This window comes from Herpailurus yagouaroundi, unplaced genomic scaffold (assembly GCF_014898765.1).
Source record: "Herpailurus yagouaroundi ecotype Mexico unplaced genomic scaffold, PumYag 140, whole genome shotgun sequence".
NCBI lineage: Eukaryota > Metazoa > Chordata > Mammalia > Carnivora > Felidae > Herpailurus > Herpailurus yagouaroundi.
In genome coordinates, this window is record NW_024412395.1 from 9125397 (window position 1) to 9145265 (window position 19869).

General features: G+C 46.3%; 1 protein-coding gene across 1 annotated transcript in view; it reads left to right on the forward strand.

Annotated features, from left to right (window-relative positions):
* TFCP2L1 (transcription factor CP2 like 1) overlaps positions 1-19869 on the forward strand; it is a 95509-nt gene that overhangs the window by 40766 nt on the left and 34874 nt on the right. The window contains exon 5 of the mRNA XM_040474662.1: positions 1140-1291. Coding sequence (XP_040330596.1) covers positions 1140-1291 — 152 coding nt within the window. The remainder of the gene's footprint in view (positions 1-1139; positions 1292-19869) is intronic.

The following is a 19869-nucleotide window of genomic DNA, read 5'->3' on the forward strand; positions in this document are numbered from 1 at the left end:
CTCAGGAGAGTTTCCAGGTGTGCTCTGAGCCAGACTTTAATTCCCGCGAATGGTTTGGCATTGCTCGGGTGTGTGCCGGGTTTGTGTTTTAGAGACTACTGGTTTATTGTGTCAAATGAGGAACAGATTGTACCAGTGACTCTGTGGTTTATATAGTGAAGCGGGGTCAGTGGATGTGATTCATAACCCGGGACACTCAGAGGGAGGAGGGTGATCAAGATAAGGGCCCCAGCGCTTTTTTGGCCCTGGTTTCCTAGCTGCTTGTAATTTAGAGGTCTTAAAGCCACTCCTGCTCACAGGTCATTCGCGTTCTCAAGAATTTCTTTTTCCCTTGTGAGGACACTTCAACAGTACATCTAGATACAAGTCCTAGGCTGATGTGAGACTGATTTTTTTTTTTTTTTTTTTTGGATAATGTCAGGGGGATTTGTTCAGAGGTGGAGGAAAAGAATCTCTGAGCATCTTGATGTTTTCCGGTTGGATAAAGAAAACTGAATTAAAGCCAAGGTCTTTCCTGCTTGTTTTGCATTTAGGAGATACTGTATGACCCTTAAAATTATGAGTCGACTGTCCTTTTTTTTTTGAAGAGTGGTGGTGGTAGGGTGTCACCTGAGTGAGTGAAATGCAATTCCTACATGTTTGCATAGTTTACAGAACCCTAAGGACAGGGGTGAATTGGCCCGAGAAGCCACCAGTGAATAGAATGGCTGACTTAAAAAGTTACAGGTTTTGTTAAGATTCTTATGCTAACTAAAAGCTAGCCTTCCTAAGGAGCAGTCTCCTGTGGATGGAAACCATGTGGCATTTACAGTTTACCCCACTGCCGCTGGTCCCTGTGACACAGAGAAGACTTCTGTAATTTGTAGATAGTAGATAAGTTTGCATTTTTGCCTCCTTGATTCGATTCTGTAAATCCCTGCAGGGCCACTGGGGACAGGTGTATTCTGTTGGAAACCTGCCTCTCTGAGCGTTGGTACTCGGGGTTCAGAAAGCTGAGCCAGCACGCTGCCCTGCATTTCGCTGCGCTGCCCTGCCCTGGGTGCCCCTAGGTCAGGATCCGCTTGTCCATCGAGGCTGTGTCTTCGCCCTGGGGCTCCCGGGGGGGTCCCATGCCTGACTGCCCCCTCCGTGTGTTGCAGCGATGTGCTCGCCCTGCCCATCTTCAAGCAAGAGGAGCCACAGCTGTCCCCCGAGAGTGAGGCCCGCCTGCCGCCCCTGCAGTACGTGCTGTGTGCTGCCACGTCCCCGGCCGTGAAGCTGCACGAAGAGACCCTAACCTATCTCAACCAAGGTAGTGGCTGGAACGCGGGGGGCCGGGGCAGAGCCTGGGGGCCGGTGCGACCTCCCAGGAGGGATGGGGAGTCGGCCTGAATGACCCCCTTCCGGCTTCCTTACCTTGTCACAGTGGGGTTAGTCGGGAGGGAGGCTGTCGCGTCAGACACATGCATTTCCCAGCTGTGGGACCTCCCTGAGCCTCTGTGTCTTCATCTGCAGAGTGGACGCAGCAGCTGTGTTGTTATTCAGGCCAGCCGCGGGGTACGCGCGGTTTCTTGTGCACGCCCTCCGTGGGGCAGGTGCTCAGCGATCCGTGGCCACTGGTGTGATTACTGTTGACTGTGACCACGACCGATGTCCTTGCCTGGACGTAGATGGAGCATGTGAGGTATAGCGGACCTGCTGTCCTTTCTGGAGCCGCAGCAGTCCGTGGCGGGAAGACTGGCCCCGTCCTAATGCGCCACGGGGGCTGGACCCCGCACGTGCCAGACGGAAGCCCTGTGTGGTGCTGGTGACAGGGCCGTGCACGCGTCCTGGGAGAAGTGGCGTGGGCTTTGCAGTCTGAATCTCAGGTCCGTGACTTTGAGCTGCCTTCTCTGTGCTCCGCGTTTTCACATGGAAACCGAGAAGTGTAATTTTGGGACATTCGAAAGGAATGAAGTTGTTCTAAGTGTCTGCAATGATAACGGCTGTTGGGCTGCTGATTGCCTTTATCAGGACACGTGGATCAGCATCCCAACAGATGGCGTTTTTGCGGTTTCTGTGTGAGCCTGTGTGTGTGTTTATTGAACTTCCTTCCTGGGTCACCTCCTAGACACCCCGGCATCAAGTGGGTTCGCTGACCCTGTGTTTCTCCGTGGGGAGAGCAGAGGGGCAGGGAGCACAGCCGTGTCGGTGGGCCTGCACTGTCCTGCAGGGTGCCACGGCACTTTTGTCTTACGTGGGCTGCCTCCTTGCTGGAAAACTTGGGAGTCCTGAATTTGGAGGGCCAGCCAGGGGTGGAAATGCAGCCGGATCGTCGGCTGTCCTCTGCCCAGCTTCTGGCCGGGGGGGGGTGGGGACCAGCTGAGTGCCAGCAGGTGGCTCTGCGTCTTCTCCGGAAGGAAGCAAGCCCCCCCTCCCATGGTTGACATGACCCAGTGGAAGGGCATGCCTGTCCCCCTGGGTGACTCCCTGGCCTCAGCTGGTTGCCTGGCCCAAACTCAGTTAGCAGTAGGGGGCCTGACTCAGGCTCTGACTGTATGAGGTGGCCATGGGGAAGAATGCCTCTGGGCTGGTCTGTGGAGGGGCTTCCGCCATTTTCCTTCCTCTTTCAGAGAAGGTCAGATGCTACAAACTTGTGTACCTTTGCTTTCTTGTCTGGGCCTCTGCTCTTTTGTCTCAGGGTAGCCTGGAGAAATTGGCTCCTGTTTGCTGAGCTTTGAGGCCCGAGGCTGGTCTTGTTCTGGTCTTGTCCTGCGGTGCTGAGGAGTAAGTGGTTGGGGGCCACGAGTCTGGCCCTGGACACTGAGTGTGCACCCGCCTCCCTGCCCCGTCTGCAAGGCCTTTGCCTGCCTTCCCCGCACCCCTCCCCCCTTTAATCAGCCAACTTTGGACCATGCTTGGCAGTCCGCATACCGGGCCTTTTTTAAGAGTTTCTCCTTTGTTCAGTGCAGAAAAGTTAAGAGGGGAAACGAGTTGCCTCATGGTCTTACTATCCTGTGTCAGTTTGGTGTATTTACTTTAGATACTTTTTAAGTTGCATTTTCCTGATTATTAAAATAACACGTGCTCATGATTAACAGTTTGGGTGATTTAGACAAGTATAGGAAGAAAACGGGAAGAGAAAAAATGTGAAATCTCCTAATTACACCTGAGAACCCCTGCTAACCTGATTTCCATGTGTATTTGTGAATGCATCTTTTAGAACTGTGACCCTACTCCAGAAGTATGTCTGCCTTTCATTTTTTTTTTTAATGTTTGTTTATTTTTGAAAGAGAGAGAGAGAGAGAGAGAGAGAGAAAGCCTGCGTGCACGTGAGCACGGAAGGGGCAGAGGGAGGTGGGGGGTGGTGGAGACAGAATCCGAAGCAGGCTCCAGGCTCTGAACTGTCAGCACAGAGCCCGACGGACGTGGGGCTCGCACCCACAGACTGTGAGATCATGACCTGAGCCAAAGTCGGACGCTTAACCGACCAAGCCACCCAGGTGCCCCTGAACTTCTCTCATTTCATTCGAAATGCTTTGAGAACCTAAATTTTTGTAATGGTTGCAAGATATCACATGTTCTAGGTCTGTTGCTTCGAGCAGCGTCATGGATGGACACTCAGCTTTCAGTTGCTATCTTTGTGTGAAATGTTGATTAAAAAAAAAATTAATAAATTACCTTCGAAGTAGGATTACTGGATCGAAGCCTTCTCAGCAGAATGTCCCAGCAGGGCACAGTTTACTGTCTTTTTCCCAATATTGGATGTTGTGGCTTTTCATCTGAATAGTGAAACGTGGAACTTAAAGCAGAATTTCTGTCATCGGGCTTATCGTAAGCTAGCATCTGTCAGTCGGTGTGGTCAAATATTTATTGTAAAATAGGTTTCTTGATCTTTTAGATTTCTCCATCAATAATGTTCATGTTCTTTGTCCATTTTTCTATTGGGAGGTTTATGTCTCACTGATTGTAAGAGCACATCATATTAGAAAAGTATCAACTTTTAGTTGCTATATGTTGCAAACACTTTCCCTTGTTGGCTGCCAGCCGTTTATATTTATTGGGTGACAATTATATTTATGCTGTGGGATCTGTGTCATAATTTTTTTTTTTCTGTGTAAAAATTTATTTGGAATGTCTATTGTAAAATCTTTCAGTCTCTTAAAACAGTTTTTCTTCTATGCTAAGAATGCCCACCCACCCCAAAATCACTTAGTAGTTTCCTAAATTTCATTTCATGGTTTCCAAGCTGTAACACTGAAATGCATTTGCAATATTTTTTGAAACGTAGTAATTAGGCATTTAATGATATTTTGGATTATTATTACTTAACATATATATATTTTTTTCAGCCTTACCAGTGAGATTTATACTGTCACATTACATTTGGAATTTATGATGTGATATAAAGGTCTAACTTTGTTTATTTTTCTAGATAGTTAACCTACTAGTTATTGCCTAGTTTATCCTTTTCTCACTGGCTTAAAATGCCGCTTTGGAAACATTTAAAAAAGCTGTATTCTAGGGTATTGGTCCAGAAACAACGCCTCGCCCCTTGTATAGGTATTTGTCCTGTAGCCCAGATATTCATTGATTCTTGCCCCCTTTCACACTGACCTGTTTATCGTGGCTTGGAAATTGTTTCCCTATTTGAGTGTAGAAGTCCCTTTAATCATTTTTCTTAGTTCCTCTTGATCATATTCTTACAGATGGATTTTACAACCACTGAATCTGCTTGGTATACCTTTTTTCTTTTTTTTTTTTCACAGCGATGAGATGATACACTTTATGAAATTGTTTCTTGATTTTATTAAACACTCTTCTTGTAATAACATTTTTTTGTCATTAAAGCCTCTTTAACCTCATTTAAAATGTTTGCATATTATTTCACTATTTTTTCTTGTTATTTAGGATAGCATAGTGGCATCACTGCTTGAAGAAAATATACAATGTAGTGTTTTGGTTTTTTTAGCATGTTTCCCATAATAAAGTCTGAGGGCAGAGCCATGTTTTATCTTTTTAAGTGCTGTATCCCTGCCATTAAGCTTGGTGCCTGTGATACCGAAGTAGGTGTTCTATTGATATTTAGAAAATTAAACAGTAGGCATGATTTACTTTCCATTCTATTTTTCTCTCCTCTCTTTAAAAAAAAAAAACTTAAATGTGTATTTATTTTTGAGAGAGAGACAGTGAGAGCCAGGGAGAAGCAGAGAGAGAGAGGGAGACACAATCCGAAACAGGCTCCAGGCTCCGAGTTGTCAGCGCACAGCCCAATGTGGGTCTCGACCTCACGAACTGGGAGGTCGTGACCAGAGCCGACATCGGACGCTTAACCAACTGAGCCACCCAGGCGCCCCTCTTCTCTCTTTGTTGCTGTTACTAATAATGCTGAACTGAATATCTTTTTCAGTGTCTTTTATTTAAAGTAGTCTATACTTCTATGTCATAGGACACATTGTCAGTGATTCAGTTAAAAACAATGGTTTTGATACGTCATTTAAAACCTTTTTGGTTAACTGAAAAGTTAGATATTAATGGTATTTTTTTTTTAATTTTTAAAAAATTTTTTATTTTTTTCAGTAATCTCTACACCCACCATGGGGCTCAAACTCACAGTCCTGAGATCAAGAGTCACCTGCTCTTCTGACTGAGCCAGCCAGGCGCCCTGCTATTAACAGGATTTAATGTTTATTGCGTTGGCTCTGTGATGTCTGTTGTACTATTTCTGAGGCCACGCCATATCCTCTTCCTTAAAATGGTATTTTTAAAGCTCTGAAAACATGAAGGGATGCACTGTCTGGAAGACATTTAAACCATCAGATGCTCATTTCTTGCCGTAGTGTCAGGACAGTGTGTTCCATATGGGTGTCTTCTCACCAAGCCTATGGCTGATTTTATATGTGGTAGAAATGATTTGTAAACAATGTATGTCTTCTTCCTCTGACATGGAGTCCTAAGAAGTGGGTGGACAGCTGTTGCATGGAGGTCTGCAAAGTCCCAGATCAACCTTTTTGTCAGTGGCCAGATCTTTCCTGAAGGCTGGAGCCAGAAGGCTGGGGTAGGGGGAGGAGTCAGGGAGAACCGAGGAGAGAGCCCCAGGCAATTTGTGTAGGGATTTCTGGCTTGGAGATAAGGAACAGCTTTGCAAGACTGGCTTGTTTTGGAGAAGGCTTTTGGTGTTTCCTTAAAAAGAACTCTTGAATCTTAAATATAGTAATAGGTTCTTACAGGAGTCATGAATGAACTTCCTGTCCTTCAGAATGAGAGGTGGTTTAGTGCAAAGAAAGAAAAGCCACAAGCAAAGGCAAGAACCAAGTGTGTGTGTGCGTGCAGGGGTGGGGTGGGGGTGCAGTTAAGCACACTGTCTATCTTGAAGAACCCTAAGTGGTTTAGGTTAACTAAGGTTGGGGGAACACGAAGAGTTTGAATGATACGGCTGGAGGGGTAGACCAGATGGCCGAGTTCTCCAGCTGCCTTGTGAAGGCTGAGCCATTGGGCAGCCACCTGGGCAAGTTACTTAAACCTCTCAGTGCCTTCAATTCCCCATTTATAAAATGAAGGAAATAAAGTCCCTACAAAGAAAATGCTACTATGTGGACAAAATGGGTTAATACCTGTAGAGCCTTGAAAGGGGTGTCTTGGCACATAGTAAGCACTCAAAATTGGCCATTATTAATAAATAGAAACCTGTTTACCCTAATTCTGTTTTTGAGAGAGAGAAGGTGCAAGTGAGTGAGGGACAGAGAGAGAGAAAGAGAGACTCCTACAAAGGTAGATAGAGAAGTGGGGCTCACCTGAAGCAGGGCTTGAGCTCCCCCGATGTGGGACTCAAACTCACAAACCATGAGATCATGACCTGAGTGGAGGTCAGAAGCTTAATGACTGAGTCACCCCAGCGCCCTTTATCCTTTTTGTAATTCAAAGATGAACACAGGTTGGTTCTAGAGCTAAGAATTGCAAGGTGGGAGCTTTGGGACAGATTAAAGGCAGGAAGGCCTGCTGAACTTTTCTTTTCTACATTCACTGTACAACCAGATGATAGACATAACCTGGAGGAGACATTTCCTACACAGGCTGTTAAAATACCGTCTTTAATTTTGTGATTCCAGAAGGTATCGGACCCCTCCCTAGATGATGTCACCTGTTGTGTCGACGATTGCTTTGCTTGGATCCTCAACCACGTAAAGCTTTGTGGAGGACCTCTGCCTTTAGTGTGATACTTTGTTCAGCCCTGTAGAATTTACAAACTCTTTCTGATGTTCTCTTTTGAATAATTCCCCCAAAATGTATGATCCCCATATTATAGGTAGGCTGAGAGAGGCTAAATCTGCTTCCCTCTCCTGTGTTAGGCAGTTAGGCAAGTCTGGGGAGTGGTTGAGCAGGGGTGTGATAATGAATGGAGTTCTGGAAGGAGAGAGGTGTTTTTTTTTTTTTTTTTTTTTTTTTTTTTTTTCCTGGCCTGGAACTTCCTACAAGGCAGGATTCTCTGCTGGGCACTTCTGGGAGCGATACCTGCCACCTGGTACTCCTTATGCAGTTCTCAGGATGAGTGTGTGAAACTTGGAGGGGAGACAACTTGTGGAGGAATGGAAGGGGGTAGAAAATGCCTTCTTGAGCAGAAAGCATAATCAGTTGCTCTTCCCCTCCCCCACCCTTTCAGGCTCTCCACCCACCCACAGTGACCTGAGGGAATGGCCAGGGAGATAAGAACTCAGGGCGGGGAAGTCTTGTCTTCCAGCTCCAAGACCAAGAATGAATGGCCGCCGTCTTTTGACCAGCTTCTGCTCTAGGGGAAGTCACTTAATCTCTAGAAGCCTCAGTTTCCTCACCTGTGGGATGGAGATGGTTTCATTTTTGTGTTGCTCTTGAGAATTAAGTGAGCAACAAGAATCTGGCAAGTGGTAAGCAGAGTTATGTGCCCCCTGTCCCCAGTTTTTTTATTAAAAACATTTTTTTATTAATGTTTATTTTTGAGAGAGAGAGAGGGAGACCCAGAATCTGAAGCAGGCTCCAGGCTCTGAACTGTCAGCAAGGAGCCTGATGCGGGGCTTGAACTCACAAACCGTGAGATCATGATCTGAGCCGAAAACAAGAGTTGGACGCTTCACCGACTGAGCCGCCCAGGCGCCCCTACTTCCGTTTTTTTAATACTTCTACCCAGCACGTCAGTGAGCCTTCATGTTCACATATCTTTGTGCTTAAGCAGGGGTAAGACTATCTGCAGGATAAATATCCAGAAATGGAATTGCCATCACAAAATTTCAACAGATATTGCCATACTGCCCTGCAGTGAAGGTGCACTTATTTGGACTTGTATGAACAATAAGTACTGAATAATTGTTTAGTTCTCCCTGCCGTATCATCTGTCCCTTGATTCTACCACACCTGGAATATAAAGTCCTCGAAGGCAGAGCCCTGGTTCACTGCTGCTCCTAGTTCAGTGCCTGGAATACATGACTTCTTTGAGTGAATGAAGAACTTCCATTCTTCTATACCTTTGCCAAAACGTTTTCACCTCAAAAACCTTAAAATAGGGGCACCTGGGTGGCTCAGTCAGTTGAGCGTCTGGCTCTTGATTTTGGCTCAGGTCACAATCCCAGGGTCGTGGGATCAAGCCCTGCTTTGGGTTCCATGCTTAGCATGAAGCCTGCTTAAGATTCTCTGTCTCTCTCCTTCTGTCCATCTCCCCTGCTTGTAAGTGCATGTACACACACATACTCTCTCTCCCCACCCCCCCAAACCCACCGAAAAACCCACTTAAAGTAATGGGGAAAGCATAAGGTATTTGTGCTGTAATATTTGTGTCCTTAATGATACTGAATATGTATTTTATTTTTGAATGTTGTTTTTAAGTAATCTCTATACCCAATGTGGGCTCGAACTCGCAATCGCGAGATCAGAAGTCCTATGCTCCACTGGCCGAGCCAGTCACGTGCCCCTGAATCTGTATATATGTTTTTTGTTATTTGGTTTTTACTGTTCTGTTTGCTTTTCATGTGCTATATACCTATTTGTCAAGTGGGCTTTTTATCCTTATTTATTTGTATAGGCTCTTTGCATATTTGGGATAACGTGTTAGAAATATTTTTCCATGTTTTTGTTGATTCATTCTTCATTCATTTGTTTGCTTGTTCTTTCTTTTATGCCATATAGGTTTTTTTTTTTTTTTTTCAACGTTTATTTATTTTTGGGACAGAGACAGAGCATGAACGGGGGAGGGGCAGAGAGAGAGGGAGACACAGAATCGGAAACAGGCTCCAGGCCCCGAGCCATCAGCCCAGCGCCTGACACGGGGCTTGAACTCCCGGACCGCGAGATCGTGACCTGGCTGAAGTCGGACGCCCAACCGACTGCGCCACCCAGGCGCCCCGCCATATAGGTTTTTACAAGTTTTCATGGGATCAGGGGGTGCCTGGGTGGCTCATTTGGTTGAGCATCTGGGCTCAGGTCATGATCTCGCAGTTCTGGGGTTCAAGCCCTGCATCACATTGGGCTCTGCACTAACACGGAGCCTGTCTGTCTCCCTCTCCCTCTGCCCCTCCCCAGCTCATGTGCTCTCGCTCAAAAACAAATCAACATTAAAATTTTTTTTTTGTGGGACCAGGTTGTTGGATTTTGCCTTGATTCGTTTTGTCCCCTTCTTCATATCCCATTTAGGAAATATCTTCTCTACCTCAAGATTTTGATTTATTCACCTGTTTTTAAAAAATGTTTTTCCCAAGTCTTTGACACTGTGGCATTTGTGCAGGTGTGTAAGGAATGAAGCAGGAATCCACCTCCATTCTTCCCAGGTAGACATCACGTTGTCCCTCCGTAACTTATAAATATGGAGCCTTCACGTAGTAGACCTCTGGGCAGCCGTAAAAAGCATTAGGCAGATCCGTGCGTTCATCCATGAAAGATAGCCAGCATGTGGTGTCAAGGTTAATAAAGTCTTTCCCCTTCTTGGTAACATCAGTTTGGATGACTCTATTCGTTATCCTTTCTTAGTACCTGGGTGGCAAATGAAAAGCTGGGATGTGCCCGGGTTCTGGTTCTGGCTCTCTGTTCTTTCCCAGCTTACTGAACCTATTTTCAGCCTGTGCTTTCTACGAAAAACAGAACACCGCCTTCGGGTGTTGTTTGGAGAATTAAATGAGATCTTTGTTGCTGTTTTTTGTTCTTGCCATGCATGGGTACTTTACTTTGGGTACATAAAATTTAGAAACAGCAAAGAGTGTTATAAACCGCGTAACATAGATTAAAAAGAAAAAAAAAAAACTCACGGAACAAATGCTTTCCCAATAGTCCGTTCTCCATGATTAATCAACGAATGGGTATGGTTGTTGTCGATTGGTTCTTTGTTTCTTCATTGTTTTTAAAATCGTGGGACGTTTATTGACATGAATACAAGGTTAGTTGGACAGATTGTTTATCTCAGCTCAAAGCATATAGAAATGATTTTTAATGTTTCAGAGGTCTCCTGGTCATGTCAAACTTTAGTGGACCAATTGAGTTAAAATATAACACTGTACAGTCTACTTCCAGAGCGTCCGATGAACTAGGAATGATATAGTCATAAGAATTCTCTTAATACCGTCTATATTCTGGAAACACTATATTAGAAATGAGAACAATTCTACACGAGTTCAGTAACCTGGTAAATGAAACAGGCCTCCATCAGAGTTAATTAATTAATTTTAAAAGCTTATTTATTTTGAGAGAAAATGAGTGGCGGAGGGGCAAAGAGAGGGGGAGAGAAAATCCCAACCCATCTGCACTGCCCGCATGCTGCCTGATGTAGGGCTCACAAACCCAACCGTGGGATCATGGCTTGAGCAGAAACCAAGAGTCAGCTGCTTAACTGAGCCATCCAGGGCCTCTAGAGCTAATTTAAAGAGAGAAGACACCTCAGGTGACCTGCTGTGCTTGTAGATGTTTAGTGATTGGCTTCTGTGAATCTGAATCCAATCTGCCCATCCCCCTGTGTCCCTCCCTCACAGCTAACCCCTCCTGCTCCGATGGGGGCCTGATGACTAAGGGGATGTCCTGATCTATTTAAAATGTAGGTGTTCTTGTTTTTCAAGCGTTGGGAGGCCAAAAGATAAGGAGACAATTGCCATTGAAAGATAGCTCCTACTCCTCAAGAGAAGGGGGCACACCCCACCATGCAGGGGGGTACCAGAGTCCCTCAGGAGGCAGAGAGATTGAGGGGAAAAATCTGGATGGGAGCCTTTACAGTGGTTTCTAGGAGAAGGAATGGGCGAGGCAGAATAAATATGTGTAGGAGTAGCTCTGGGGCGTAGGGGCTCTCCCAACTCTGGTACCCAGCCCTGGAATGGCCTAGGAAGGAGAATAGTGGCCTAGAGGGAAAGCTCTGGGAGGAGGTGGTTGGGGTATGGTCTGTGGCTTGCTCGGTTTGCATATGAAAGCCACACACAAAGGCTAGTTATTTATAATCTGAGAACTGTCTAGCCCTAGGAGGGTTTGCGTCAGCAAGGCCCCAGATACCAAAGCAGCCGGAAACATGGTTAACTAATTAATTGAGTTTTAAAATGTTTATTTATGTTTTGGGGGGGAGGGGCAAAGAGAGAGAGAGAGAGAGAGAGAGAGAGAGAGAGAGAGAGAGAGAGAAAGGGAGAGGGAGGGAGAATCCCAGGCAGGCTCTGCGCCCTGGGCAGACCCAGGGCTTAGTCTCCCTACCCTTGAGATTAGGACCTGAGCTGAAATCAAGAGTCTGCCGCTTAAATGATTGAGCCACTCAGGGGCCCCAGAAACATGGTAAATTTAATACATGACCTTGGGTGCTGCCCTGGGCTGCAAGTAGAATAGTGGGCACAGAGGAGCTATGTGAGAAAAGCTACATTTCAGACTTAGAGTCAGCCAGTTTTTTCTTAGTTGTCTGAGCTTCCTCTCAGTCTGCACAACCACCGCAAACTTTCTTGAGCCGTAATCTCACGGGAGCTGGTCTCCCTTTGCTCTCTCCGGGCCTTTGACCATCTCCTGGTAGGAGCCACAGTCTGGATGTGCAAGCCTGATGTTTCCACGCACCTGGGGAAGCCTCCCTGTTTCTCAGCAGTAAGTTTCCTCCCCCATGGTTTTCTACAGGGTTGCATGTCCTGATCTACATGCACTCGGGCAGTGTAGACTTTGAGCAGCGGCTCTTTGAATCTCCCTTGCTACCTGTGCATTTCCGCACTGGAGAGCTGCCCGCTCTGGTCGCAGACCTTTGATTTGAACCTCAGGTGCTTTGTGCGCTTAATTTTTGTTGCGTCACTTATGAAATCCTCAGTTTCTCTCTCTAGGCTTTTTTTTTTTTATTTTTTTTTTTTAAAAAAAATTTTTTTTTTCAACGTTTATTTATTTTTGGGACAGAGAGACAGAGCATGAACGGGGGAGGGGCGGAGAGAGAGGGAGACACAGAATCGGAAACAGGCTCCAGGCTCTGAGCCATCAGCCCAGAGCCCGACGCGGGGCTCGAACTCACGGACCGCGAGATCGTGACCTGGCTGAAGTCGGACGCTTAACCGACTGCGCCACCCAGGCGCCCCTCTCTCTCTAGGCTTTTTAGGGAAATGCGAAGAGCATCGCTGAGTTTCTTCAAAATGACCTCTCATCGTCTTGGTATTTGTCCTGTGACTCTTTGTCTGATGTCAAGGTGCTGTCATTCGGGTAATCTCTAGGCAGAGCCGGGAGTGTGTCATCTCAGAGATTTTGGCTGGTTTCCTTTGTCATCACTGTCCTGTTCCCTTTGTGTGTTGTTCTGCAGTCACTTTATTCTTTTTTTTAAATTTATATCCAAGTTAGTTGGCATCTAGTGCAACCATGGTTTCAGGAGTAGATTCCTTAGTGCCCCTTCCCCATTTAGCCCATGCCCCCTCCACACGCCCTCCAGCAACCCTCTGTTCTCCATATTTAAGAGTCTCATGTTTTGTCCCCTCCCTGTTTTTATATTATTTTTGCTTCCCTCCCCTTATATTCATCTGTTTTATATCTTAAAGTCCTCATGTGAGCGAAGTCCTATGATATCTTTCTTTAATTTTGCTTAGCATAATACCCTCTAGTTCCATCCACGTCGTTGCAAATGGCAAGATTTCATTCTTTTTGATTGCCAAGTAATACTCCGTTGTATATATATATATATATACCACATCTTCTTTATCCATTGATCCATCGATGGACATTTGGGCTCTTTCCATACTTTGGCTATTGTTGAAAGTGCTGCTAGAAACATTGGGGTGCATGTGCCCCTTCGAAACAGCATACCTGTATCCCTTGGATAAATTACCAACTAGTGCAATTGCTGGGTTGTTGGGTAGTTCTATTTTAATTTTTTGAGGAACCTCCATACCGTTTTCCAGAGGCTGCACCAGCTTGCGTTCCCACCAGCAATGCGAAAGAGGTCCTCTTTCTCCGCGTCCTCGCCAACATCTGTTATTGCCTGAGTTGTTACTCTTAGCCATTCTGACAGGTGTGAAGTGGTATCTCATTGTGGTTTTGATGTGTATTTCCCTGATGATGAGTGATGTTGAGCATTTTTTCATGTGTTGGTTGGCCATCTGGATGTCTTCTTTGGAGAAGCGTCTGTTTATGTCTTTTGCCCATTTCTTCACTGGATTATTTGTTTTTTGGGCGTTGAGTTTGATAAGCTCTTTGTAGATTTTGGATACTAACCCTTCACCTGATATGTCGTTTGCAAATATCTTCTCCCATTCTGTCGGTTGCCTTTTAGTTTTGCTGATTGTTTCCTTCTCTGTGCAGAAGCTTTTTATTTTTGATAAGGTCCCAATAGTTCATTTTTGCTTTTGTTTCTCTTGCCTCCAGAGATGTGTTGAGTAAGAAGTTGCTGCGGCCAACATCAAAGAAGTTTTGCCTGCTTTCTCCTAGGGATTTTGATGGCTTCCTGTCTTACATTTAGGTCTTTCATCCCCCCCCCCTTTTTTTTTTTTAATGTTTATTTTTTGAGAGAGCGAGAGAGAGAGGGAGACACAGAATCTGAAGCAGGCTCCAGGCTCTGAGCTGTCAGCACAGAGCCTGACGTGGGGCTCGAACCCACAAACTGTGAGATCATGACCTGAGCCGAAGTCTGGCGCTTAACCACTGAGCCACCCAGGCGCCCCGGTCTTTCATCCGTTTTGAGTTTATTTTTGTGTATGGTGTAAGAAAGTGGTCCGGGTTCATTCTTCTGCATGTCTCTGTCCAGTTTTCCCAGCACCACTTGCTGAAGAGACTGTCTTTATTCCATTGGATATCCTTTCCTGCTTTGTCAAAGATTAGTTGGCCATACGTTTGTGGGTGCAGTCAGTCACTTTATTCTTTTACCTGCCCTCTTGAGCATCTTTGTGGGCAAGAAGCTTTTTAGGCTCTCCTGAAGCTGACCATTTTCTTCAAAACCAATCACTATTTCTGTCAGTATTCAGCATTCTTCTGGGATATTTTTGAGGTGTCTTTGGCCTCAGTCACTTGGGACCAGAAGGGTTTTGATGCCTCTGCCAGCGACCATGTCTGTCCTCGCAGATGAGCCATCGTTACTCCATAGAATGAAATTTTAGGGGACTCGCTTTTCTGTTCTCTCTCGAGGAGGTCTCCTGTACCCCCGGTGAAAAGGTGGACTCGTTCGTATCTTTGTTGTATGCTGCCGAGCACAGAGTTTGCAATGCCAGAAGACTGGCACCCCGTTGCAGGGAGGCTCTGGGGGCTTCTGTAATGCATCCAGTCTGCTCACTGCCTTGACGTATTCTTTAACTTGGGCAGAAAGTCTTTTGTTTTCCTGCAAAATACCTTGGCTTTTTACTGTAAAAGCAATCAAACCAGCATATACCCAAATTCCCGGGGGAAACCTCAAACAGACTTGATCCTAGTGCCCATAATTCAGACAGCCTCATCAGAGCACTGTGCAGCTGTCACATGGTCAGCAGCAGTGACATTTATGTGGTCATCAGCAGGCTCTCCCTGGCACCAAAGGGCACTGCTGCCGGCCAGGGCCCTGAGTGTCTTACCCCTAAACCAAACAAGCAGTAGGCAACCGGGGCAGACCATCAGGCTGAGGGGACAGGGTACCCAGAATGAATGAACTCTGGTCACTGCACAGGTGGACAAAAGTTTATAATTTGTATGGTACGTCATACTTAAATGCTAGGTGTATTGCCGGGTCTCAATAAACGTTAATTCCCTTCTGTTAAGTTTGGCTGTTTTCCACAGCTGTTTGGAAGGGAGGAAAGCAGGAAGGGAGGTCAGGGTAGGACCAGCTTAATCTGGTCTCTGTATTGATTGATTGATTGATTTATATTTATATTTTGTTTTTTTAGATGTTTATTTTTGAGACAGTGTGCGTGTGTGTGTGTGTGTGTGCGCGCGCGCGTGCGGGAGGGGCAGAGAGAGAGAGAGAGAGAGAGAGAGAGAGAGAGAGAAGGAGACAGGGACAGAGGATCCGAAGTGGGTTCTGAGCTGTCAGCACAGAGCCTGACGCAGGGCTCAAAATCACGAGCCTTGAGGTTATGCCCTGAGCCAAAGTCAAGACACTCAACCAGCTAAGCCACCCAGGTGCCCCTGGCCTCTCTGTTTTTAAACGGTTTTATTGGGATGCAGTTCACATACCATATAATCCACCTACTTAAAGTACACAATCCATGTTTTTTAATATATTCAACTAAATGGATCATACCACCACCACTATTAATCTTAGAATGCTTTTGTCCCTCTTAAACTCTGCACCTGTTAGCAAGCAGACCGTCTCCATTTTCTCCTTCCTCCCCACCTCCAGCCATAGGCAGCCACTATCTACTTTCTATCTAAAAATTTGCCTGTTCTGGATACTTTCTGTATAAAGCATTATACAAATGGTGGTCTTCTGTGACTGACTTCCTTCTCTTAGCATAATGTTTTGTTTTGTTTTGTAAAGATTTTATTTTTGAGTCCTCTCTCCACCCAATGTGGGGCTTCAATTCACAACCCCAAGATCAGGGCTCGCATGTTCATACCGGGTGCCCCTGGTATGTTTTCACGGGCCATCCGTGTTGTCGCATGGATCGGAACTTCATTCTTTTTCATTGCCATGTAACACTGGTGTGTGGGTGGGCCTTATTTTATTTGTCCATTCTTTCGTTAATAGACGTTTGGGTTGTTTCCACTTCTTGGCATATTATGAATATGCTGCTATGAATATTCATGTACAAGTGTTCGCGTGGACCTGTATTTTCATTTCTCTTATGAATGTATCTAGGGGCAGAATATCTGGGTCATATTGGGACTCCATTTAAATATTTGAGGAACTGCTAGACTGTTTTCCAAAGCAGCTGCCCCATGTGCTAGCAGCATACAGGAGGATTCTAGTTTCTTCACCTCCAGCACTGGTTATTGTCCATCTCTGTGATGGTGTAAGGATGGGATGGTGGAGGCCTCTTCTGGTGGCCACGGTGGCTGTCTGCTGGCATCACATGGAGCAGGGGACCTCAAGGCATGGCCACAGCCTGGCCGCAGAAGCAAACTGAAGCCAGAGGCTCGAACGCCATGAGAATTCTCCGCCTTTCTTGCCTGTTCCTCTCTGGGGATCTGCTTTATACTCTTTCTGCCTACCAGCTTCCCGGCTTCTGTGGCCAGAGGGCAGACAGTAAGGCCACCAAAAGCTCCTGAGAACATAGGCCCTCAGCCCAGCCACCCAGAGGGGCTGGTGTTCTCATTCCCTGCCTGTGGTCTCATTCCCTGCCTGTGGTTTGGCATTCCCAGGGCGGGAACCATTGGCCAGGCCAGGGTGCATGCTCACCTGCCGGGATGTGGCCAAGAGCCGGGCCCTCTGTAAGCATGGCTGCTTCCCCCTCTCCCTTTCTCCACCCTCAAGCAGTTCCTTGACATGGTCCCTAGGTGCTTGCTCTTCTGGAAGGCCTGACGGTGAGGGGAAAGCACAGACGGGGACTACAAAGTCCTTCAGCTTGCAGAGGCTGCGAGAGAAAGTGGGGCTGCCCCAGGGCCAGAATGTTGGGGGTTGGGATAGGAGTGACCAGGAACTCTGGCTCCTACCTCCAAAATCTTGGCCAGTAAAGGGCATGTGGACACGTCAGCCCAGGATATGGTGCAGGGCACGTCTCAGAGGGGAGGGGACCGAGTGAGTCACAGCTCTGACCTGATCTTTGAGATTTGGTTTTCTACTCTTTACTGTTCTTTGTCCTAGTAGTTTACCATTCGTACCCCTGCCTGAACAGGAGGAGACCTATCTCTCCACACCCATATCTGGACTCTATGTTGTCAGCCTTTTAAACCTTTCTAAAATGCATATAGAAAATAAGCTCCTTATTTTAATTGGCATCCACCTAATTTCTCATAACTGTTATGAGTGTAATTGAACATCTTTTTATATGCTTACGTTTCTTTTACAAAAGACTGGCAGTTTATATCCCTTGCTCATTTTTCTGTTGCCATTTTGCTTGTTGCTCTGCAAGAACCATCGTGTTAAGTTGAACCATAAGCAGTTACCACTTACTTTAGCTTACCATTAAATTCACCAGTTAAATTGAAAAGGGTTGACAATCTGTAGTTACTTATTGTTCATTTTAATAGAGTAAAGATTCAATTTAGCACTGCGGCTGGATGCCAGTTCAACATACAAAAATCAGTGAATTTCCTATGAACCAGCAATAAACACACAGGAGACAAAATAGGAAGAAGATAGGCTAATTTCTAGCTTATGATTATGACCATTCCTGGGTCCCCTCGAGGTCTGCTGTCCACAGTTGTAGGTGGAACTTGGGAATCCAGAGCATTTTGGGAGGGAGAAGAGAATAATTTTAGACTTAAGGAAAAGTGTCCGAGGGGATTAAGAGATACAAAGTGTCAAAAATAGTATCGATATTCTATACAGCTTCCCATAATGTTAACATCACATATAAACATGGTACAGTGGGGCACCTGGCTGGCTCAGTCAGTGAAGCATGCGACTTTTGCTCTCGGGGTCGTGAGTTTGAGCCCCACAGTGGGTGTAGAAATTATAAATAAATAAACTTTAAAAAATAAAGAACCTCATAAGCTTTCTATAGTTTTCAGTGAAAAAAAAAAATAAAGAACCATGGTACAGTGGTTGAAACCAGGTACTTCCATTGCTGTGATGCTCTACACCTCTACTCGTCTTGCATTTTACCACTGCCTCTGTTGCTGACCTTTTCTGCTCCAGGATCCAATCCAGGATCCCACGTGGCATTTTTTTTGTCTGGTTTTCTTAGTCCCCTGCAACTGGTGATAGTCCCTCAGTCTTCTCTTGTCTTCTATGACCTTCAGACTTAAAGAGTGCTTACTGGTTAGTTATTTGGTAGAATGCGCTCAGTTTTGGTTTGTTTGATGTTTTTATTTCTTTATTTTTTTTTAATGTTTATTTTTGAGAGAGAGACAGAGTGTGAGTGGGGGAGAGTGAAGGCAGAAAGGCGGGGGTGGGGGGGTGGGGGGTGGGGAGGGGGGTGGGGCACAGAATCTGAAGCAGGTTCCAGGCTCTGAGCTGTCAGCACAGAGCCCGATGTGGGCCTGGAACCCACGAACTGCGAGATCATGACCTGAGCCAAAGTCAGATGCTTAACTGACTGAGCCCCCCAGGCGCCCCTTGTTTGATGTTTTTAAACAATGAGATTGAGGTTTTGTTTTTTGGCAAGAATGCCACAGAAGTGACATTGTGCCCAGGCTAGTGTATCCTATTAGGGGTTCATGATGCTGATTTGTCTCATTGCTGGTAGTGCTGGCCTTGATAAGTTAGTATGTCGGCCAGGTTCCTCGGCTGTGAAGTTGGTATTTTCCCCTTTGTAATTAATAGATATCTTGGGGTGGAGGAGATGGTTGGAGACTATGCTGATACCTTGATTGTCCTCAAACTTATGCCCGCTCTTAGTTGATCCTTTGGTTGATCGTTTTTGCACCAATTTCTACTGCAGCATTTGCTTAGTGGTGATTTTCTGTTTATTTCTCTTTCTACATTTAGTAATTGGAATGCTACTGTCAGAAGGAGCTTTTTCTTCTCGACCGTTAATTTATGCACTCACTGATCTATTGCATGAGTTCGGACCTGTGGATGTTTATTTTACTCTCTGGGTTATAATTCAGCATTATTGTTTCTGAGTTCTTGTCCAATTTGTGCCAGTTGTGGCTAGTGGGGGCTCCTTCCGATGGGCCTCCGTGACACTTTGACACGCCTCTCTCCTTTTTCTGAGCCTGCTCTCACTTTTGGTGCTACAAGATGAGCCTCTTGAATTTTGCCTGCTCTGGCCCTGGAAACAGCCCCTTCTCTAAAGAGTTTCTAGGACACGGACACCTTTACTTTGTACGTACGCACACATACTTCCTGTGTGTGTGTTCGGGATCCATTGTGTGCCGGGCATGATGCCTAGTCCCTGACACGAGTGGCTGTGAGGAGGTTAAGTGCCCTGTCCAAGGTCACACAGGTGACAGGCCATTATCAGGACCTGGGTGTGTTGATGGCAAAGCCTTTTCGCAGAAGCCTGCCTTGTGTCGACACATTGGCATGGTAGTGCCCACATGCAGGTGACAAGACAAAGTCCTGTGTGGGACACGGTGTGTGCAGTGTTAATGCTTCCTCCACCTGCTCTTGCTACCCGACGGCTGGCGGTCAGCCCTCCCTTCTCAGAGGTAATGACGGCCTCCATTATGTTTTATATGGTATTAATTACCCAAAGCAGTAACTGTTGGAAAGTAAACAACCTTTAAATCTTGGCCGGCCCGGGCGATTGCCTCCTGTTCTTGGGAACACTGTGATCTGGGCAGGAGGCCCTGCACCGGGTTCCGCTCACTGGGCACAGCCGCTCCTGAGGGAGCGCCTGGTGGGCATGGCCTGGGGGAGGCCAGCAGGGCTGGGCCTGCTCTGGGCAGCAGAGGTGTCCCCCACCTGCCCCCCCCCCCCCCCCCCCCCCGGGGGCAGAGAGACTCAGGTAGCCCTGGTGG